Source organism: Odocoileus virginianus, chromosome 21 (assembly GCF_023699985.2).
Source record: "Odocoileus virginianus isolate 20LAN1187 ecotype Illinois chromosome 21, Ovbor_1.2, whole genome shotgun sequence".
In the NCBI taxonomy this organism is placed as follows: Eukaryota; Metazoa; Chordata; class Mammalia; order Artiodactyla; family Cervidae; genus Odocoileus; species Odocoileus virginianus.
The window spans coordinates 27,020,072-27,040,046 of record NC_069694.1 but is presented as its reverse complement, the minus strand read 5'-3'; the positions used below and the strand labels follow the sequence as shown (position 1 = coordinate 27,040,046).

At 43.3% G+C, this 19,975-nt stretch overlaps 1 protein-coding gene across 1 annotated transcript in view; it reads right to left on the bottom strand.

Moving 5' to 3' along the window:
- The window catches only part of FAM184B (family with sequence similarity 184 member B), a 115,155-nt gene that overhangs the window by 39,560 nt on the left and 55,620 nt on the right, over nucleotides 1-19,975 (bottom strand). Inside the window, exons 2-7 of the mRNA XM_070452116.1 lie at nucleotides 17,758-18,513; nucleotides 16,637-16,772; nucleotides 15,233-15,372; nucleotides 14,467-14,673; nucleotides 2,377-2,487; nucleotides 426-533 (exon numbers count right to left, since the gene is read on the bottom strand). Of these exons, the coding sequence (XP_070308217.1) occupies nucleotides 426-533; nucleotides 2,377-2,487; nucleotides 14,467-14,673; nucleotides 15,233-15,372; nucleotides 16,637-16,772; nucleotides 17,758-18,513 (1,458 nt within the window). The remainder of the gene's footprint in view (nucleotides 1-425; nucleotides 534-2,376; nucleotides 2,488-14,466; nucleotides 14,674-15,232; nucleotides 15,373-16,636; nucleotides 16,773-17,757; nucleotides 18,514-19,975) is intronic.

Below are 19,975 nucleotides of genomic sequence, written 5' to 3'. Positions count from 1 at the left end.
GGGCAGCATCACGTGGGAGGGCTACCGTGAGAGTAACAGATATCACGGATATGGATGTGGATGCGGAGGGATGCAAGGGGGCATTGTGATTACTGTTAGGCTTCATGCTCCAGGCAGAACCAAAGACCCCACTCTAGTCCAGTGCCCCTTTGTCTGCCAGCCAGGTTGCTCTCAGAGAGGGAGGGAAGATTTATCTGACAAGCCTTGTTCTTTTTCAAACCATGCAGATAATTACTCAGAACTCTATTTTCTTCATGGTTGTTGCAAATTGATTTTATAATGATTTTTTTCCCCAGGCATTTTGGCAGCTCCGAGAGGGGAAATAAAAGGGCCCATTAATGCCAGCATGTGTCACTGGGGACACCAAAGTGCTGAAAAGGAGAAGAAAAATATCCTTAATTAAAGCAGAAAAAGCTAGAGGTTACCTGGGTCTCTAAAATGTTGTAGTGCTGGCAGTCCAATTCCTGGGGCCTTTCATTGCCTCTTGGGGGACATGCCTTATTCTGTTGGATAAATTCTTCCAGCCTTAAAACCTAAAATAGAAGAATAGAAATATTCAGCGATGAAGCAAAGTTCTACCACCTGGCTGTGGTCATTAATCTGGGAGCCTGTTCCTTTGAGTCAATCACTTCTGGGGACAGGGTCTCACTAGGCAAATCCCAGACACGCATCTTGAGGGGCCATATCTAGTTAGCTAGTTGCTTATTTCTTCAGAAGACAATGAGCCTGGCATGTTTACAATATCCAACACTTCCCTTTAAATTATTCATGTCCATATAACTATACCAAAGCTGTAGCATGGTTTCCACTGGTTTTCAAACCACTCCTGGAAGGCCACCCTATTTCATTTTTACAAAGTTAGTTGGTAAAGAAAAGGAACAATGTTTAAGAATTATACAGATAATATGAGAGAAGGGTGGCTGCAGGATGCTACTACATTATAAGGCCTTAATTATGATGATTATTATTAACCAACTAAATGTAGAGTGTGAATTAAACAGATTGGTTTCCCAGCTCTACACTTTGAGAAGAACTAATAACCATAAAGGAAACTCAGATGTTGCTGAAACTAATGCTCTCAGGTACCAAGCTAGGCATAAGGTGGGGAGGAGAAGAAACAGCCTGAGAGCAAGATGGTAACGTAAAATATTGTTCCTGCCTTCAAGGAGCTGTCATCTAATGGAGGAGACAGATGCACACTTACAATCACAACAACATTCAGTAGACATATGTAAAATATAAAAAGAGCATCATTAATGACATGCTTGCTCTGTGTCAGGCACAGACCTAAGCATTTTACAGTATTAAGTCTTAATTCTCCTAACAATCACTATGAGGTAGGTACTACTGCAGAGAACTTTCAGCAAAAAACTGCCCAGGAGTGCTGGCACAGTGTTAATAGCACTAAAGGATGAAGAGAGTCCAGTGGCAAGTTTTTCTCCCCAGTAATACTGTCCACAGTGCTTTTAAACTTTGAACTTGTCCCTGGGTGGTTTGGACAGATGGGCCCAGGAAGAAAACCCCACAGTTCAGCTGGCTTACACCCATTTCATATCCCACTCTTCTGGCTGGCCTCCAGCATGGAGGCCTGATGGCTAAATCCTTGGTTTCCCAGGCTAGCCACGTGGCACAGATGTTACCAATGGGAGCAGGAGTCAGCTAGGGGCTTCAGTACACTCTTCTGTTTTTCTAAAGAAGTGGGCAGGCTTGGTCACCCCTGCCCCTACTCGTTTCCTGTTTTAAATTTGGACATGACAACTGGTCAGTGACAGTCATTCTCACAACCAAGGGGACTCTGAGCCAACTTCTCCCACATGCAGTGTCAGGGACCTGTGATACATTTAGGGACCATGAAAATGTTTTCATTCAAAATTTGAAGGAAAAAACGCAGCCTTGCTGTATTCACCTTTATGGCAATGCAGTTACAAATTAAAATTTTTAATTCTTTTTGATGAAGAAGAGAGTCCACAAAGGCAGAAGTATCTAATGCCCAGAAAACTGCCAGGAGGTGGGGAGATGGCGGGACCAAGAGGCTTGCAGATTTTCCAGACCTGATATTATTTAGCCACAGAATCAACGCCTGCAGCCTCCTGCCTCCTTCTTTTATGTATAACATTAAGTGCCTCTTTGTTAAGCCTCTATAAATCAGGCTCTCTGTTACTTGCAGCTGAATTTATGCCCCTGAGATCATCTTCCTGTCAGGCTAAAGTCTTTTTCTTCCTCGCAAGGATGCTAAATGTAAGAAAGTCAGGGTGACTTCCTGAGATTCCTGGCACGTTAGTTAATCAAATAATAAAAATAAATGAGAAAAAAAAAAAAAAAACTCCTAGAGTCCAGAATCATCACTCCCAAGCACAGTGTTTATTCAGGACTTACCTCAAGCAGTGAATTCTGGAGCTTCACACTTAGGGCCGCTTTCTCTTCTTCCAGCTGCTTTATTTCATTTTCTGATTTCTTCTTCACTTCTTCCAATTGTGCTTCTACTTCCTAAATGATAAACAGAAGAGTTAACCACACAAGCCATAAAAACATGAACAGGACACACCCTGCCTTATTCCCAAAGGGGTTCAAAGAAGCGCACAAGAGTCATAAACTCCATAAAAAACTATAAATTAGAAATATATGAGAAAGTTAAAAAAAACAAAACAAAACAGGTGCTAAATTCACACCACAAAGACTAACATATATTGGGGGAGAGCATGGTAAACCCCTGGCTTTAAGTATTGTAGTGTCAAGTAAGAAAAGAGAATGCTCATTATTGGCAAAATTCTCATAGTTCCATGAATCAAAAAGCCAAATACACCCTCAGATGCAAGGAAATATCAAAAGCAGAATTAAATTTCCTCTTCGGTCTTCTCAATAGCAACCTTACTTTAGTCAAAACGATGGGATTCACAGAGTACTGTTTCCACAGTCCATCCCCACAGCCTCATAGTCTTAGTGGAAAGCAGATCCAGATAAAAGAACATTCTGGAGCTCATGTGAGTGGTGCAGCTGCATTTCAGCTCTGTGACCTTGAGCAAATTTCCTAACCTCTCTGTGACTCAATGCATTACTTATTAATACAAGTTTAGCATAGTTCTAGGTACATATTAATAGCAAGAGATAAATGAATTAAAAGTAGGGCAATTCTTATAGATTCCTACCCTTTTTGATCTAGCTTTATATCTGGGGAAATTTTGCAAGTGTCTAGAGCAGTGGATGAAATATTCTTTTCCTCTTAGCTGAACTTTCAGTTCAGTCAGTTCAGTTGCTCAGTTGTGTCCTACTCTTTGCAACCCCATGGACTGCAGCATGCCAGGCTTCCCTGTCCATCACCAACTACTGGAGCCTGCTCAAACTCATGAATATTGAATTGGTGATGCCATCCAACCATCTCATCATCTGTCATCCCCTCTCCTCCTGCCTTCAATCTTTCCCAGCACCAGGGTTTCTTCTAATGAGTCGGCTCTTTGCATCAGGTGGCCAAAGTATTTGAGCTTCAGCTTTAGCATCAGTCCTTCCAATGAATATTCAGGACTGATTTCATTTAGGATTGACTGGCTTGGTCTCCTTGCAGCCCAAGGGACTCTCAGGAGTCTTCTCCAACACCACAGTTCAAAAGCATCAATTCTTCGGTGCTCAGCTTTCTTTATAGTCCAATTCTCACATTCATACATGACTACTGGAAAAACCATAGCCTTGACTAGATGGACCTTTGTCAGCAAAGTAATGTCTCTGCTTTTTAATATGCTGTCTAGGTTGGTCATAGCTTTTCTTCCAAGGAGCACGTGTCTTTTAATTTCATGGCTGCAGTCACCATCTGCAGTGATTTTGGAGCCCAAGAAAATAAAGTCTGTCACTGTTTCCATTGTTTCCCCATCTATTTGTCATGAAGTGATGGGACTGGATGCCATGATCTTAGTTTTCTGAATGTTGAGCTTTAAGCCAACTTTTTCACTCTCCTCTTTCACTTTCATCAAAAGGCTTTTTAGTTCCTCTTTGCTTTCTGCCATAAGGGTGGAATTATCTGCATATCTGAGGCTAATGATATTTCTCCCAGCAATCTTGATTTCAAGCTTGAGCTTCATTCAGTCTGGCATTCACATGATATACTCTTATGTAAGTTAAATAAGCAGGTTGACAACATACAGCCTTGACATACTCCTTTACCAATTTGGAACCAGTCCATTGTTCCATGTCCAGTTCTAACTGTTGCTTCTTGACCTGCATACAGACTTCTCAGGGGGCAGGTAAGGTGGTCTGGTATTCCCATCTCTTGAAGACCTTTCCACAGTTTGTTGTGATCCACACAGTCAAAGGCTTTGGTGTAGTCAATAAAGCAGAAGTAGATGTTTTTCTGGAACTCTCTTGCTTTTTCTATGATCTAATGGATGTTGGCAATTTGATCTCTGGTTCCTCTGCCTTTTCTAAAACCAGCTTGAACATCTGGAACTTCTTGATTCATGTACTGTTGAAGCCTAACTTGGACAATTTTGAGCATTACTCTGCTAGTGTGTGAGATGAGTGCAATTGTGCAGTAGTTTGAACATTATTTGGCATTGCCTTTCTTTGGGATTGGAATGAAAACTGATGTTTTCCCATCCTGTGACCATTGTTGGGTTTTCCAAATTTGCTGGCATATTGAGCGTAACACCTTAACAGCATCATCTTTTAGGATTTGAAATAGCTCAACTGGAATTCCATCACCTCTACTAGCTTTGTTTGCAGTGATGCTTCCTAAGGCCCACTTGACTTCACATTCTAGGATGTCTGGCTCTAGGTGAGTGATACACGGAAAAACTATACAAAAAGATCTTAATGACTCAGATAAGCATGATGGTGCGATCACTTACCTAGAGCCAGACAACTGAACTTTAGGTAGACAGTAAGTCATTTATTCATTCACCAAATATTTCTTTATTTTTTACTTAGGTTAAAAAACTAATTTTATTACAATGATAATATGATGTTTTCCTGATGTCTTGGACTATGAATTTCTCGAGACATGGATATTGTCTTACTCATCTTTATTTATTTATTTATTTATTTTTAAATTTTACTTATTTATTTTTATTGGAGGCTAATTACTTTACAATATTGTAGTGGTTTTGCCATACATTCACATGAATCAGCCATGGGTGTACATGTGTTCCCCATCCTGACCCTCCCTCCTACCTCCCTCCCCATCCCATCTCTCAGGGTCATCCCAGTGCAACAGCCCTGAGCACCCTGCCTCATGTATCGAACCTGGACTGGCAATCTATTTCACGTATGTTAATATACATGTTTCAATGCTATTCTCTCAAATCATCCCACCCTCGCCTTCTCCCACAGAGTCTAACAATCTGTTCTTTACATCTGTGTCTCTTTTGCTGTCTCACATATAGGGTCATTGTTACCATCTTTCTAAATTCCATATATATGTGTTAATATACTGTATTGGTATTTTTCTTTCTGACTTACTTTGCTCTGTATAATAGGCTCCAGTTTCATCCACCTCATTAGAACTGATTCAAATGCATTCTTTTTAATAGCTGAGTAATATTCCATTGTGTATATGCACCACAGCTTTCTTATCCATTCATCTGCCGATGGACATCTAGGTTGCTTCCATGTCCTGGCTATTGTAAACAGTGCTGCAATAAACACTGGGGTACACTTGTCTCTTTCAATTCTGTTACCCTACCATGTGTTTGGCACTGTTTCAGAAGCTGGGGATAAAATGACACTATGCCTACTCACTAGGAGCTCACAATTGTGTGGAAAAGACAGGCAGCAAAGTCAACAGCTATAATGCAGTAGATGTCACGTTGGATGGTGACAACTGATTATAGACCTTTATGCTCTAATTGTGAGTAGACGGACATATTAGCAACTGACATCTACTGAGTGTGCACCATTTTCTGAGTGCTTTTCACAGATCATCTCATTGATCCTTATGAAATCGTATGAGCTAGGTAGTATTGTTAAAGCTCATTATACAAATAAAGAAATAAAGCTTGCAGAAGTTAAAACAACTTGCCCAGGGTCATGCAGCCAGTATGTGGAAGAGTCAAGATCTGAACTCAGGAAAAGATGATTGCTTGGCTTGCTTCTTCCCTACCTGTGTGGGTCCAGTTATATGTGGACATTTTTCAATAGTAAATACTACAGCACTATATAGTCTGTGGTCAGAGGATGTGGAGGAACTGGAGACACAAACAACCTACTATAAATCATATTTGGATTTACTCTCACATTCTTCAAGGATCAAGTACAGAGTGGATGGACATTATGGCTGGTTGAGCATGAATAATGAAACAGAAGTCATGGATTTCTAAATTTCTGACTCCTGGATTTCTAACCTGAGCATCAAAAAAGATGCTGCTACTGATCATCTACATGACATATTTACATTTCCTATGGGACCAATCACAGGCCAGTCTAGTGACCCTGGTGTGGCACTTAGCATTGTCCTTGGGGTCAGTCATATAAGAGAGAAAAAAAGGGATGTGACTAGATTATAAGGGTCACATGATGTGGACATTTAGATCATGTACAGGGTCTTCAGTAAACCCATCATCTCCTTTTGCAGGGCTTGCTGTTTCAGAAAGTTCATTTTCTAAAGACAATAGATAAATTATCTTTTTGTTTGAAACAAGTTGAGATAACTTAAACAACCATCAGAAATAAGGCCATTCTCTCAGCAAAATTTCAGATTTTTTACTTCATTATTTAGCCCTCATTCACAGAATCTTTTATTGAACAAAATTTTATTTAATGTGTTTATTGGTGCAGACACTTGCTAACTCTGCCAAAGCATGTCTGCAGTAACAGAACAGTGAAAGCCCCTGAGAGAAAGACTCTTAGCATAAAGCAGTGGCTATTTCTAATTTTATACAGCTTAATTTTCTGGGGTACATGTAATCAACCACAGCTTCAGCTGTTGCCTTGACAAACGGACCTAAGGGAAAAAAATTTCTCCACAGATGGAAATAACTCATTTCTGCAGTAACTTTTGACATTAGTAAGCCACATTTTAGGTGCAGAATAGTATGTGGTTTATTGTCAGTAAACAAAGAGTTCTTGGTCACATGGAAAACACAGATTAAAAGGAAGCATGACCATGTCCAGCTCATTCCAAAGTGACCTTAAGGACTTTAACAGGAATCATTAACAGTCTCTTCCTAACTCAAGTAAAGAGAAAAAACAGCTACAAAGACAAGAACATGAGGGAAAAGGAGACAGTTTATTTCAAACATATAAATTGTTGCATCCCAACCCAGCAAGAAGACTCCATGAGCTATTAACTCACAGGATTCACAGAGTAGTTCATAAGTTCTATTCTCATTTAACTCTCAAAATACTCATGGAAAATGGCTTTATTGCATCCATTTCACACAGAGCAAATCCAGTGGCTGAAAGGAGGCAAAAGCAGGACTTCCATGTTCTTCTGCTTTCTTGTCTACATTGTCCACAATTACTAGCAATTTAAGAAAAGACACATAAAGGAGCCACTGTGATGGGAACAACAAATATGCAACCACAGAAAATCACTAAGCAGATATTTCAGTTCACATTTTAAAGGAAAACATGTTAACTTTTTTCAAGAAGAAAAATTACTGTTTGGTATGTATTTATAGTAAAGTTCAGCTGAAAGAGTAAACCAGTACAAAGCTTGAAATGTCACTCAGAGTGGGGAAGCAGAAGAGATGATGATCTTATAATTTCCAAACTGTATAAAAACTATAACCCACAGGACAATATTGTAATAAACTATACTTCAATTAAAAATATGAATACAGAAGAAACTATAACCCATAGATTCAAGATACCAATGAACCTCAAACAGAAAAACACAAAGTATATCATACCATGACATACTATAATCAAATTGTAGAAACCAATGATAGAGAAAAAAAATCCTCTAAGTGGTCACAAAACAAAAGACACACTATGCACTGGGGAGAACAGGTGAGAGTGGCTACCAACTTTTCATTTGACGAAAATACAAACCAAAAAAAAAAAAAAAAAAACCACCCCAAAATTGAACAGCATCTTTAAAGTGCTCAAAGAACAAAACTGTTAACCTAGAATTCTATATCTAGCAAAATAACCTTCAAAAGTGAAGTCAGGAGAATAAGATGGTGGAGGAGTAGGTGGAGGTGGAGTACATCTCTCTTTATGGATACATCAGGAATACACCTTCAGCACAGAAATGCATGCAGAACAACAGCTGAGAGCAGACAGGACTACCTGACCAGCAGAAAAGAATATATAGAACCACACAAAACTCAGTAGGATGAAGGAAATAGGGGGAAAAACAGGAGTGTTAGTAGGACTGGACCTGCCCTCGGTGGGTGGGGGAACTGAAGTGGGGTCTGATCCCCACACTGGGGCAACTGTCTGAGTCAGAGGAGAACCATTTAAGGCTGAGAATGAAACAGCTGATCTGTGGCCGCCTAAATGCAGTGAGAATCAGACAGTCCTTGCCACAGCCATACATACCCTGGACAGGGACGCAGGTCCCCCGGAAGGTGCAGCAGCTTGGAGCTGGAGTTTGGGGATTGTGGAGCTATCTCAAGGCAAGGGCTGCTGTTGACTGAGGAGAGACAGATCAGGGGATGTGAGGGAGGAGACTGTGGTGTGAAACGCCTGTGGAGGAAAGCTGGGCAGCCATGGCAGCAAGGCGATACTGCTGAGTCGCGCGTAGGGGGTGGAGCCATCACCACAGCCCCTCTCTCCCCACAAGCCAGCATTGGTATCTGAACAATAGAGAGGCTGGCCCATCAAACACCTGATACACTGAACCTCAGAGTAGGACCCCTTCAAGTGCCTGAGGCACTGCGCTGATCTATACAGTAGGACCCCAGCCAGGGGAGCCCCTCCATGTGCCTGACACACGGAACAGAGAAGGACCCCAGGCAAGGCATCGCTCTAAGTGCCTGAATGGGCGGAGCTACGGAGAAAGACTGGCCAGACAGGCCTCTGATCACCAGCTACAAGATGCTCAAAAAAGCCTCTGATAGGGCCCTAACTCCTACAGCAGAGGCAGTCCGTGTCCCTGCACCCTCGGCACCACCAGGGTCCCTGCAAGCCAAGCAACTGTGCCACCTTCACGCACAACTCTCACTGGGCAGAGCTGCCACAGGCAAAGAAGTCTTGTGTCTGTGTGCACAGGGTCAGTTGTGTCCAGACTCTTTGCAACCCTGTAGACTGTGGCCTGCCAGGCTTCTCTGTCAGTGAGGGGGGTTTTCCAGGCAGAATATGGAAGTGTATTGACCAATACTTGTTGCCATACCCTTCTGGAGCACTATACTTCCTGCTGCCCTAGCTGCCAACTCCCCTGTGTACCTGGTGATGCCCGAACCCCTGAAACCCAAGCAGCTGCCCACCTCCACACCCCTGCCTCACAGGGGCAAACCAAGCAAACCCCAGTGATGATCCATATGTAGAGGTGGAAAGAAAACCACAATTGAAACCCAAGGGCAGGAAGACCCAAAACCTTCCTACCAGCTGTACAAGCTTCAGATTAAATCCACACGATCAACTAGGCAGACTCTGTGTCTATGGAATACATAAAAGGTCCCTGAGAGCTCCCACGAAAGAAAACGCACTAGTTCTGATAGCTGTGGACACTGAGGGCAAGAACACACAGGAGCAGGACCAGATTAGAATCTGAGCTGCCCCCACAGCAGGTCCAGCGACCAGCACAGTGTTGGAGGGCGTCCTAGGGAGTGGGGGTGGACTGTGACCCCAGCGAGGGAAAGGACTCTGACAGCAGTGACTCCAGAAAAACATTTGTTATTCTTATGTTTTGACTTGTTCTATAGATTCTTTTGGATTTTTTTTTTCTTTTATCCCCCCTCTGTTTTAGGTGTCGATTTTTTTTTCACTATGAAATCTAATTAAGCTTTTGAGCTTTTTTTTTTCTCAATCACATTATTTATTGTTGTTATAAACCTCTGCCTCTACTTTGGGCTTTTGCAGTTATCCCCCCCTTTTGTTCCTCTCTCTTTTTTATAATTTTAATTTTTAATTTTTTAAACCTATTATATTTTTTCTACATTTATTCCTTTGTTTGCCTCTCCAACTGTTCTTTTCCCCTTGCAGTTAATCTTTAAGGTATACAAATCTTCTTCATCTACTTCTATTTAACTTTGCATATCTATTCTTTCTTTCTTTCCTTTCCTCTCTATATATTTGTTAGTTTTGTTTTCACTGCTTCATTCCCCACTTGGCACCTTGCTTTAGTTTTGTTTTCCAGTTTGTGTTTTAGTTAATTTTGCCCTTAACTGGTAAATATTTTATTTCCTTTGTTTGCTGGGTCAATCTACTGTACTTTATATTTGTTGGACTGTGTTGACTTTGCTCATCAGTGTGTATATATATGTGTGTGTGTGTGTGTGTGTGTGTATTCCATTATTTTAATTATCATTTGCCTGATTTTGTAACTGCCATTTGTCTGGGGTTCGTCTTTGGTTTCTCGTTTTTGGGTATTTGTTTTAATCTCACTTAATGCCATAACAAACCATTTGTGGAATCTTTGTTTCCAACCAGAGATCAAGCCCTGAGCCTTTGGAGTGGGAGCACAGTCTCCAAGACCCTAGACACCAGAGAACTAAGTCAGAAAGAGAAAGAGAAATATCGTATTCTAATACATATATACGGAATCTAGAAAAATGGTACTGAAAAATTTATTTACAGGGCAGCAATGGAGAAACAGAAATAGAGAACAGACTTATGGACATGGGCAGAGGGGAGGAGAGGGTGAGATGTATGGAAAGAGTAACATGGAAACTTACATTACCATAAGTACAACAGATAGCCAACGGGAATTTGCTGTATGGCTCAGGAAACTCAAACAGGGGCTCTGTGTCAACCTAGAGGTGTAGGAGGGGGAAGGAGATGGGAGGGAGGTTCAAAAGGGAGGAGATAAATGTATACCTATGGCTGATTCATGTAGAGGGAGATATCTGGTATGGTTCTAAATATTTGGAAATTAAGTAACCTATTTTTAAATAACAAAGAGTATTTTGGGAGTTGTTAGAAATAAAAAGTTGAAAAAAATTTGAGAAAATCATTCACATTCATATTTATTATTGAAATTAGAAAGCAGAGGCCTAGAATGTTTTGGGTTAACTTATTCAAGATTTGACAATGAGGCTCTTTCCCCAGGCACAGCACTTCTTACACACTGACTTGACTGATGTTTGAGTGCATGTCTTGTTTCTCCTACTAGACAGTGAGCTCTTTGAAGGCATGGCTGATTCCTATATCCAAAACACCAAGTATGCATTCAATGAATGATAAATAAACCATAAAGGGATGCTGGCAGGGTGAAGACCTAAAGGCTGCACTCCAAGACCCAGGGCAATGTTTATTCTTCCTTACTACATAGACAGAGAGTAAAGGTTATGCAGCCATGATTCATCTGTGAAAGGGGAAAGCCTACAGGGCTACAGGGCTGAGGTAAGAAATAAATCATGGACTGGAGAGCTGTCATTCCTTTTAGCTGCACAGCATCTGATCCTTCTCGGAATGTTTGAGAAATTCTCCATCTGTATCTCCATCCGATACATCAGAGCCATCCTCCCGCCACAGAACCAGAAAATGTCAGACTTACCTTCCCAGACCCCCTTCCAAAGAGGACTGAGGGCATGTGACCATCAGACACACTCACCCCAGATTTCAAATTGGAAGCCATTGATATGTACAAGCTGGAGTCACTGAAACAAAAAGGATCTGGCAACTGCATTTCCCAGGGGCATCAGGGCCACCCATTCTAGAGCAGCTCCGACTGACAGACATTTCCGGGATGATGGAAATATTCTAAGGCTTATGTGTAGAAGTTCTTCAGCACTGTGCTATCCACTCCCGGAGCCATTAGCCACATATGGCAATTAAGCACTTGAAATATGGCTAGCTCACCTGGGGAACTGAATTTAAAATATTATTTAGTTGTGATTAATTTACAAGAGGCTGCCAATTAGACAGCGCAGTTCTGCAGGCAACATCCAGGGCCCATTGTTGGTAGTTGTCAGCTGTGTACATGGCATGTCTGGCCTCAGAGGTGGTGGCAGGCTGTCCTCATCACTTATTGAGTAGCTGCCAAGCCCGGTTCCCTGGTTTTCCAGAAAGCTTCTCATTGCCCTTTACTATATTCCTTTCTTGCCTAAAGCGCCCAGGGTGGGTTTGTGATGCCTGACACCCAGAATCGTAAGTGACACAAATGAGGTGTAGAATGCAGCAGTGCCTAACACAGCTCAGTAGGGACTCAATAAACCTTTCCACGGTCTTCTAAGAATGTGTGGGCAAATGCTAATTATAGGACATGACTCTGCTCTGTCTGAAGATTAAGTAATAATATCCTCTAATCCCATGACAGGGAAGGCAGATAGGCCCTCTGGGTCAACTCCAGCCCTTCTCCTGTAGCATCTTTTTCAGGTTAAGGTAGCATTCAGGATACATAACACACTTATACTCAAGGGCCCAAAGAAACAGCGCCCTCTTAACTCTACAGGGGAAACAGGTACCTATTTTTAGTCTATGAATACCTGATTTGGGGCCTCTTCAAGGTTTTACCTTCCTCTAGTCTACATGGCCTAATTTATGTAATTTATGTCCTCAGTTTGTAGAAATGATCATAATTTTAAAAAAAAAAGCAGGAGGAAATGCAATTTATTTCTACATGATTCATTTCCCAAATGGATCCATGCCCCTGATTAGAGCTGAAATGGAATTTCTACACTCAGAGTCAGGCTTGGCTGACAGGTTACCAGGGCAACCTGTAGCTCCAGGAGAGTAACCATCCCTCCCACTGACTGTGGCTCAGGATAGAAAGAGGGTTCAGCTACATGAGCGCTGGATTTGTGCAACCAGTTACTGCTCATCGGGAAGAAAGTGCTTTCAATACACCTGCTTCCCACCCTGTGCAGGGATGGGAAATTATGGGCTCTGGAGTCAGGCTGTTGGGTTTTAATAGTGTCTACACCACTCACTGTCCATGTGAGCAGTTATATAACATCATTGAGCCTCAGTTTTCTCACCTCTGAAATGGCAATACGAACATTCATTTTGTATCCCTGTTGGGCGGATTAAATGTTTTCATAAGAGTAAGTGCTTTATAAAGTATGAAAGTGAAGTCGCTCAGTCGTGTCTGACTCTTTGCGACCCTATGGACGGTAGCCTACCAGGCTCCTCCGTCCATAGGATCTTCCAGGCAAGAGTACTGGAGTGGGTTGCCGTTTCCTTCTCCAGGGGATCTTCTCAACCCAGGGATCGAACCCAGGTCTCCCACATAGTAGGCAGATGCTTTACCATCTGAGCCACCAGGGAAGTCACTTTATAATGTACAGTGGTCACTAAATAATATTATCACACATGACATCATCTAATGCACATGGTAACTAATCACAACCACTGTTTATCAAACTTTGAGTACATGTTTATGCACTGAGCTAAAAGTTTATATACAAAACCATATTTAATGCACGTAACAAGCCCCCAAAGTAATTATCTTTATTTTTGGAAAGGTTAAATGACCATGGTCATAAAGCCAATCAGAGTCAGGACTTGGACCCAATACTAGTCTTTCATGAGATCATTTATTTATCCAACACATATTTATTGAGTATCTACTGCTTTTCACTACCACACACTGCATTCCTCAGTGATATATGATTCTCTTTCAATGAAAACTCAGAGCTGATAATGCAAGTTCTTAGATTAGAAAGAAGCCTTCTTATAATAATTAAAGCACCACCTATGCTTACAATAATGCTGATTTACTTCACTCTTTTCCTAAAACAGTCAAAAACATATGTTATTTTCTTTCCTCAGCAAACACGAGGGATGAGGCTTTGTGTTCCTTCTGAGCAGAAAGCACCTCCTTTTGTGGGAATTTGGAGCAGTACTCAGAGGCTGAGAAACTTCTCTCCCACTGCCGACCCACTGATTAATCAATTACCTGCATTCACCTAGTGTCTATTACACCCCAGGCACTACGATCTGCTTTGTTTTTTCACATGGATTACTTCATGTACTCCTTCCAGCTACTCTGTTAGGTGCTATTATCAACATCTGTTTTATAAATGAGGATCCTGGGGCCCACCGAGATTTTCTATGAGGGACCCAACTGTCCACAGCTGGAGGCTGGCAGAGCTGGGATTTGAATCCAGGCAGTCTGCCAGGTCCACGTGTTCGCTTCATTTTATTTCTCTCTGCTTTTGCAGAATAGAGGATTTGAATTTCCCTAAGTTAAACACTCATGTGACACAATTCCACCCCATGCTAATGACTCTAGGCCCTACTGTCTCATGGTCTTGGGATGCCCTGTCTCCTCCAGAAGACACTGAACTTCCTTTGGTCAGAGAACTAGCTGAGATCTGTACACAACAGGAGCTCAATAAATGTTTGAGGAAGGAAAAAAGAAACAAACAGGAAAGGAAGAAGGTAGAGGCAAGGAAGAACAAAAGGAATGGTAGCTCTGGAATGGAGTCTCACCTTCTGCAGTCTCTTCCTTTCAGCTTCCACCGATGAGCGAACTGACTTGATTTCCACCGTGTGCTTCTTCACCAAGTCTTCTAGGCGCTTCATTAGCTGGTCTTTGAGATGTTTCTTCTCCTCTTCTGTCTGATGTTTGATTTTGCGAAGGTCTTCTTCATATTTTTGCTTCATAAATTCTGTCTCAATGCATGCTTCTTTCTTGGTCTATGAAAAGAAAAAGGGCTTGTAAAACTGCCAGGATGGAGGGAACAGGAAATGACCATTTCTCTTTTGCGCAACTTCTACAATGTTGATTACTGATTTCAAAGCATGTATCACAAGGTACAGTAAAATTTATAAGATGACGTGTTTGATATTTGTAGGAAACTTCACTTTATCCACCATCAGAAAAGGACTTTCTGGAGTAATGCATCTATTGTCATAGGATCAGGTATTCCAGCCCACACTATAATGCTTTCTAAAAAAAAAAAACAAAAACAAAAAAATGCTTTGTTTTGACTGTGAACATATAGCAGGAATCTTAAGCAAGTTTCCAGTTTCCCAGGAGCTGGTGATAAGGAGTTGGAAGAATTCCGCTACATTCTCAGTCTCCTAGTTTCAAATGACATGCAGTTGGCAGGACATCGGCTGGAACTTCACACCTACACATTCACCCCTGACACTATGGGACCTGTTTCATGGTTTGGGGCTGGCCTCCCTCTGAAGCTTGTTCTAGCAGAGCCCCCCGTGACTGCTCCATCCCCAGGGCTGGGTCATACACTACCTGTGTATCTGTGCCTCCTTTTGTGCAGGGACACTCCTTGGCAAAGTTCTGGTCCTGCTGAGGATGGAGACTGCAGGTTTCCAAATCATTCTCTTTCCCTAGGACTTCATTCTCTGAAACTCTCTCTGTCTTCATGTCATCTGCAAGCACAAGTTCCAACATCTTTGGGAATGCCCTTGGCCTGGGCCTTGTGCCTGAGGCCTCTGCAGGTTACCATTCTGCTATTCAACTCCCCTACGTAATCCCCGCTCCACGGCCTTCTGGCCTCAAGTATGGTCAAGATGGTGATTGTCATCTTTGCCTAAGTAGCATCTTGAGTTCACATAGTTGCCCTGCTCTCCCTTCTTAAACTAGTCATCTTTTACATAGGTTAAAAAATTGAGGATGTTCCTGAACATATGTACATTCAAAGGATCTAAATTTAAAGAGATTTCAAGTATAAGACAAAAATTAAATACGATTAGATTGCTCGGTTTCTTCCCATATTCCCCAAGGTACTCATGCCTTACTTCTGAGGCCACCATACCCTCTGGTTCCAACTCATGCTTTTCAGCCCAAAGTGATTTCTTCTTTCCCAGACACCTTGTTCCTCTGCTGCCTGGGATGCACTCATGATATGAAAGCATGCTGTGGGCTGTAAAGTAACAATCCCATAATCTCCCTGGAGGCAGAGCCTATGTTTTGTGACCTTGTTATATATCCCAGTGTCAAGCTGATCACACTATACATATTCAAGAACTTTCTGATGAGGGAGCTCAGTGGAAAGCACTTTTTTGTTGTTGTTCAGTCACTAAGCCATGTTCAACTCTTTGTGACTCCACGGACTGCAGCACACCAGGCTTCCCTGTCCTCCACTATCTCCCTGAGTTTGCTCAAGTTCATGTCCACTGAGTCAGTGATGTTATCTAACCTTATCTCAAAGAAAGCACTTTGGAGTCAGATAACCTATGTATCTTACTCTATCACCAGCCAGCTGGATGGCCTTAAGCTAGCCACATAACTTTTCTCTGGTTCATTTCTTCATCTGTGACATGGGATACTGACAATACCTAACTCACAGAACTACTGGGAACATCCAATAACATTACTGTGTGAAAGCTGTTAAGAGTATAAAGTGTTGTCTAAGTCTAGGGAAAAGCCAGAACTGAGAAGTTCAGGCACTATGGTAGACTGGATGGAGAACTATCTGGGAGCCAGAGATCCTTCTGCATCATGCCTGACCTGTGGCAGCTCTGGGTATTGGCTTGCTTGTGTCTTGCATGATGGGACTCACCACCAGGCAGGTCAGATCAAACAGCCCTGCCCTCCATTCTGCTCCCTTAACAGTCTCAAGGCTGCAAGCAGCGCTAAGCCAACCTGGTGGCCAACCTTTGCTCTGTAAGGAAATCAACTGGGGCATCTCACCGGTTTTCTGTGTCACATGACACTCCTGCAACATCAGCTTATCTTTGGCAATGGCCAGCTTCTCCCCAAGTTTTTTTGCCGTGCTTTTCAACTCTGAATTCTCCTGTCGAGCCTCCTTGAGTTGCACATCCAGGTCCTAAACAGAGAGACAGGGTGTCACTTCTCTAGTTCTGTGCAGACACAGCCTATGTACATCAGCTCTGAAAAGCGGTAAATGCACAGCATGTGCCATTAATCTCTGGAATTCAATTGCTCAGTGTTCATCAAATCCTGATTCATCCTCTGATTGGCTATGTGACCTTCGGCAAATTATTTAATCTTTCTGTGCTGTGCTAAGTTGTTTCAGTCATGTCTGACTCTTTGTCACCCTATAGATTGTAGCCCGCCAGACTCTTCTGTCTTTGGGATTCTCTGGGCAAGAATACTGGGGTGAGTTGCCATGCTCGCCTCTAGGGGATCTTCTGGACCCAGGGATTGAACTCCTATCTCTTATATCTGCTACATCAGCAGGTGGGTTCTTTACCACTAGTGCCACCTGGGAAACCTCAACCTTTCTGTAGTGAGGATTAAATGAGATAAATTGGGACAGAAAACAATGCTCAGGAAGTATGAAAGATACTAGCTGGTGTTACTTTTAGAGATGGGGCTCTGTGAGACTGTGGGCCTCACATAGCTAACTTGTCACTGGTCTAGTTTTCCACAAATATAAAGCCTCAAGGACGTTAGGACAGGCAAGTTGTTATGAAGATAGCAAGTGCTTTAGAATTAGGCTGAACTGAGTTCAAACACTTTTCAGCTGTGTGCCTAGCTAGCCCCTCCTTAAGCTTCTCAATTTCAGTTTTATCTTCTTATCTGTAAATTGTAAGTCTCTCAGCTCTCAAAGGACAGGGATCAAGTCTAGCTTACCATGTGTCTCCTGAATACAGCCCTGGCCTGGCACATAGTAGTGTTCAATAAATATTTCCTTAATGAATGTGGTTGAACTCAATGAAGGTAATAATGCTCACTTTGGCAGAAGTCACAGTGCCTGATGCGTGGTAGGTGTTCCTACTGCGGCCACACTGCGGCCCTACTACCGGTCATTACTCACGCTTGGGAGGTAGGAAGAGCCCCTGCTTTACCTGAATGCGGTCCTTCAGCTTTTGGGCGTACTTTTTCAGGTCACTAATCTTGCGGCCTCTGTGCTCCAGATCCCCTTCCAGCTTCCGGACCTGGGCCTGGAGGGCTGCCTCCTGGGCCTGGAAGTTCTTCCGGAGGTCGGTCTCCTTCTCCTGCCACTGCCACAGGGCCTCGCTCACCGACTGCTGCATCGCCTGCCGGACCGCCTCGTTCTCCCGCTCGTACGTGGCCTGCAGCTCCTCGGCCTTCCGTGCGTAGTCCTTGCTCAGCTGCTGGTTCTCCGCTCGCAGCCGCTCCACTTCCAGCAGGACCTCCCGCATCTCGGGGCCGCAGCCCGGCTCGGCCTTGGGCTCGGGACTCTCCTGGTCGAGCCGGCCCCACCGGGGCGCCTCGTGGCCACTCAGGTGCCGGAGCCTCTTCTCATAGCTGGCCTTGAGCTCCAGCATCTCCTTGGAGAGGGTGAGCACTCGCTCGGCGTGCTCGGCCTCCACCCTCAGCTCCCTCTCCTGGGTCTCCAGCCTGCACGAGGCCGACTGGGCCAGCGCCTCCTCTGTCAGCCGCTTCTGCAGCTCCAGGGCGCTCTCCAGGGCCTGGATGCGCTGCCGCAGGGCCTCCTCCTCGCCCGCGCGGCCCTGCGCCTGCAGGAGCCTGGCCTCGGTCTCCGCCACCGCCTGCTGCAGCTCCTCCTGGTGGGCCTCGCGCAGCGCCTCCATGCCCGCTTCGGTCTCGTCCTGGCGGGTGTTCAGGGCGTAGATCACCTGCGGGAAAAGTCACAGAGCTGGGTTAGCCCGAGGGATGTGGGTGTGGGTGTGTGTGAAGGGCCACAGTGACCAGAGAGGGCCTTGACCCGGGCAGTGACTCAGGCTGATCCCCACGAGCTGCACCTGAGAACAGGATTTGACTGGAAGTGATTTATTAGAAATTGTCCCCAGGATAAACCAATAAGGAGTTCCCTAGGTGCCTCTGGGGAGTGACATGGGAATCAAGCAAAGGGTCTGAAACACTTTGGGACACAGAAAGCACCCCTGAAAACCAAACCAAAACAAAATACAACAAAACACTAGAAAACAGAATTCAGCAATGTATAAAAAGGATTATATACCATGACCAAGTGGGATTTATCCCAGAAGTGCAAAATTGATTTAACATCTGAAAATCAGTTAATGTGAGATATCACATGAATAGCATAAAGGGTAAAACCCATAAGATTGTCTCAACAGACAGAAGAAAACCATTTGACAAAATCCAATACCTCCTCTTGACAAAAACACTGACCAAACAAGAGAAGGGAACTCCCTCAACCCAATAAAGGGCATCTGTGAAAAACCCACAGCCAACATCATACTCCCTGGTGAAAAACTGTTCTCTGTAACTTCAGAAACAAGACAGAGACAGGGCTAGGTGCTGAATACACATTTAGGATCTCAGAAAATCCTCATGGCAACCCTGAAAGTTTGTATCTTTGTCTCCATTCTAAGAATGAACCACTGAGGTTCAGAGAAATTAAGCAACTTTTGCAAGGTCACAAGGGATAAGAAGATCTGACTAACTCGTGCTCACAGTACGGTACTGCACTGCATTTCACTATTCTACTTAAGTTTTCATTCATTTACGCATTTACTCAATATCTCAGATGTGCCATGTTCTGTGCTGAGTACTAGAAATACGTGTTGATGAATAAGGCAACTGAAGTTGTGATCTCAAAAATATAATTCAGTGGGAGAGTCAGATAAGATTATGGTTGGTTTTAGTGCACTAAGTGCTATGAAAGTGATCAGCACCAGTTACTAGGGAAGCACAGAGGAATGGTGTAGTCAAAGACTTCCCAGAAAAGGGGAACCTTCCCTCCTCATCCTTGGGGTTGACCAGTTCCCATTAACATGTCAAGGTCTGTATAGGCATGAACAATTGACTTCTTCATGTTGTCTCAGAGCATTTGGTATGAAGTTGAGCACGGGGTAGGTTCATAATAAGTATCTATTATGGTACTGTTGCTGGTCATCAAAGATTCACGCTTGCTTTCCACAGAGTTGATGCAGAGAAACAGCCACCAAGCCAAGATCCATTTCCTAGTCCCTGCGCATCTATATGGGACCACATGACTAGTGATTACAAGTGGAATGTGGCCTGAGGTGGATGGATGTCATCTCAGGTCCAATGTTGGGGTTAAGGTTAAGAGGAGGGTTAAGCAGAAGGCATGTCCTTTCCACAGTCTTTCTT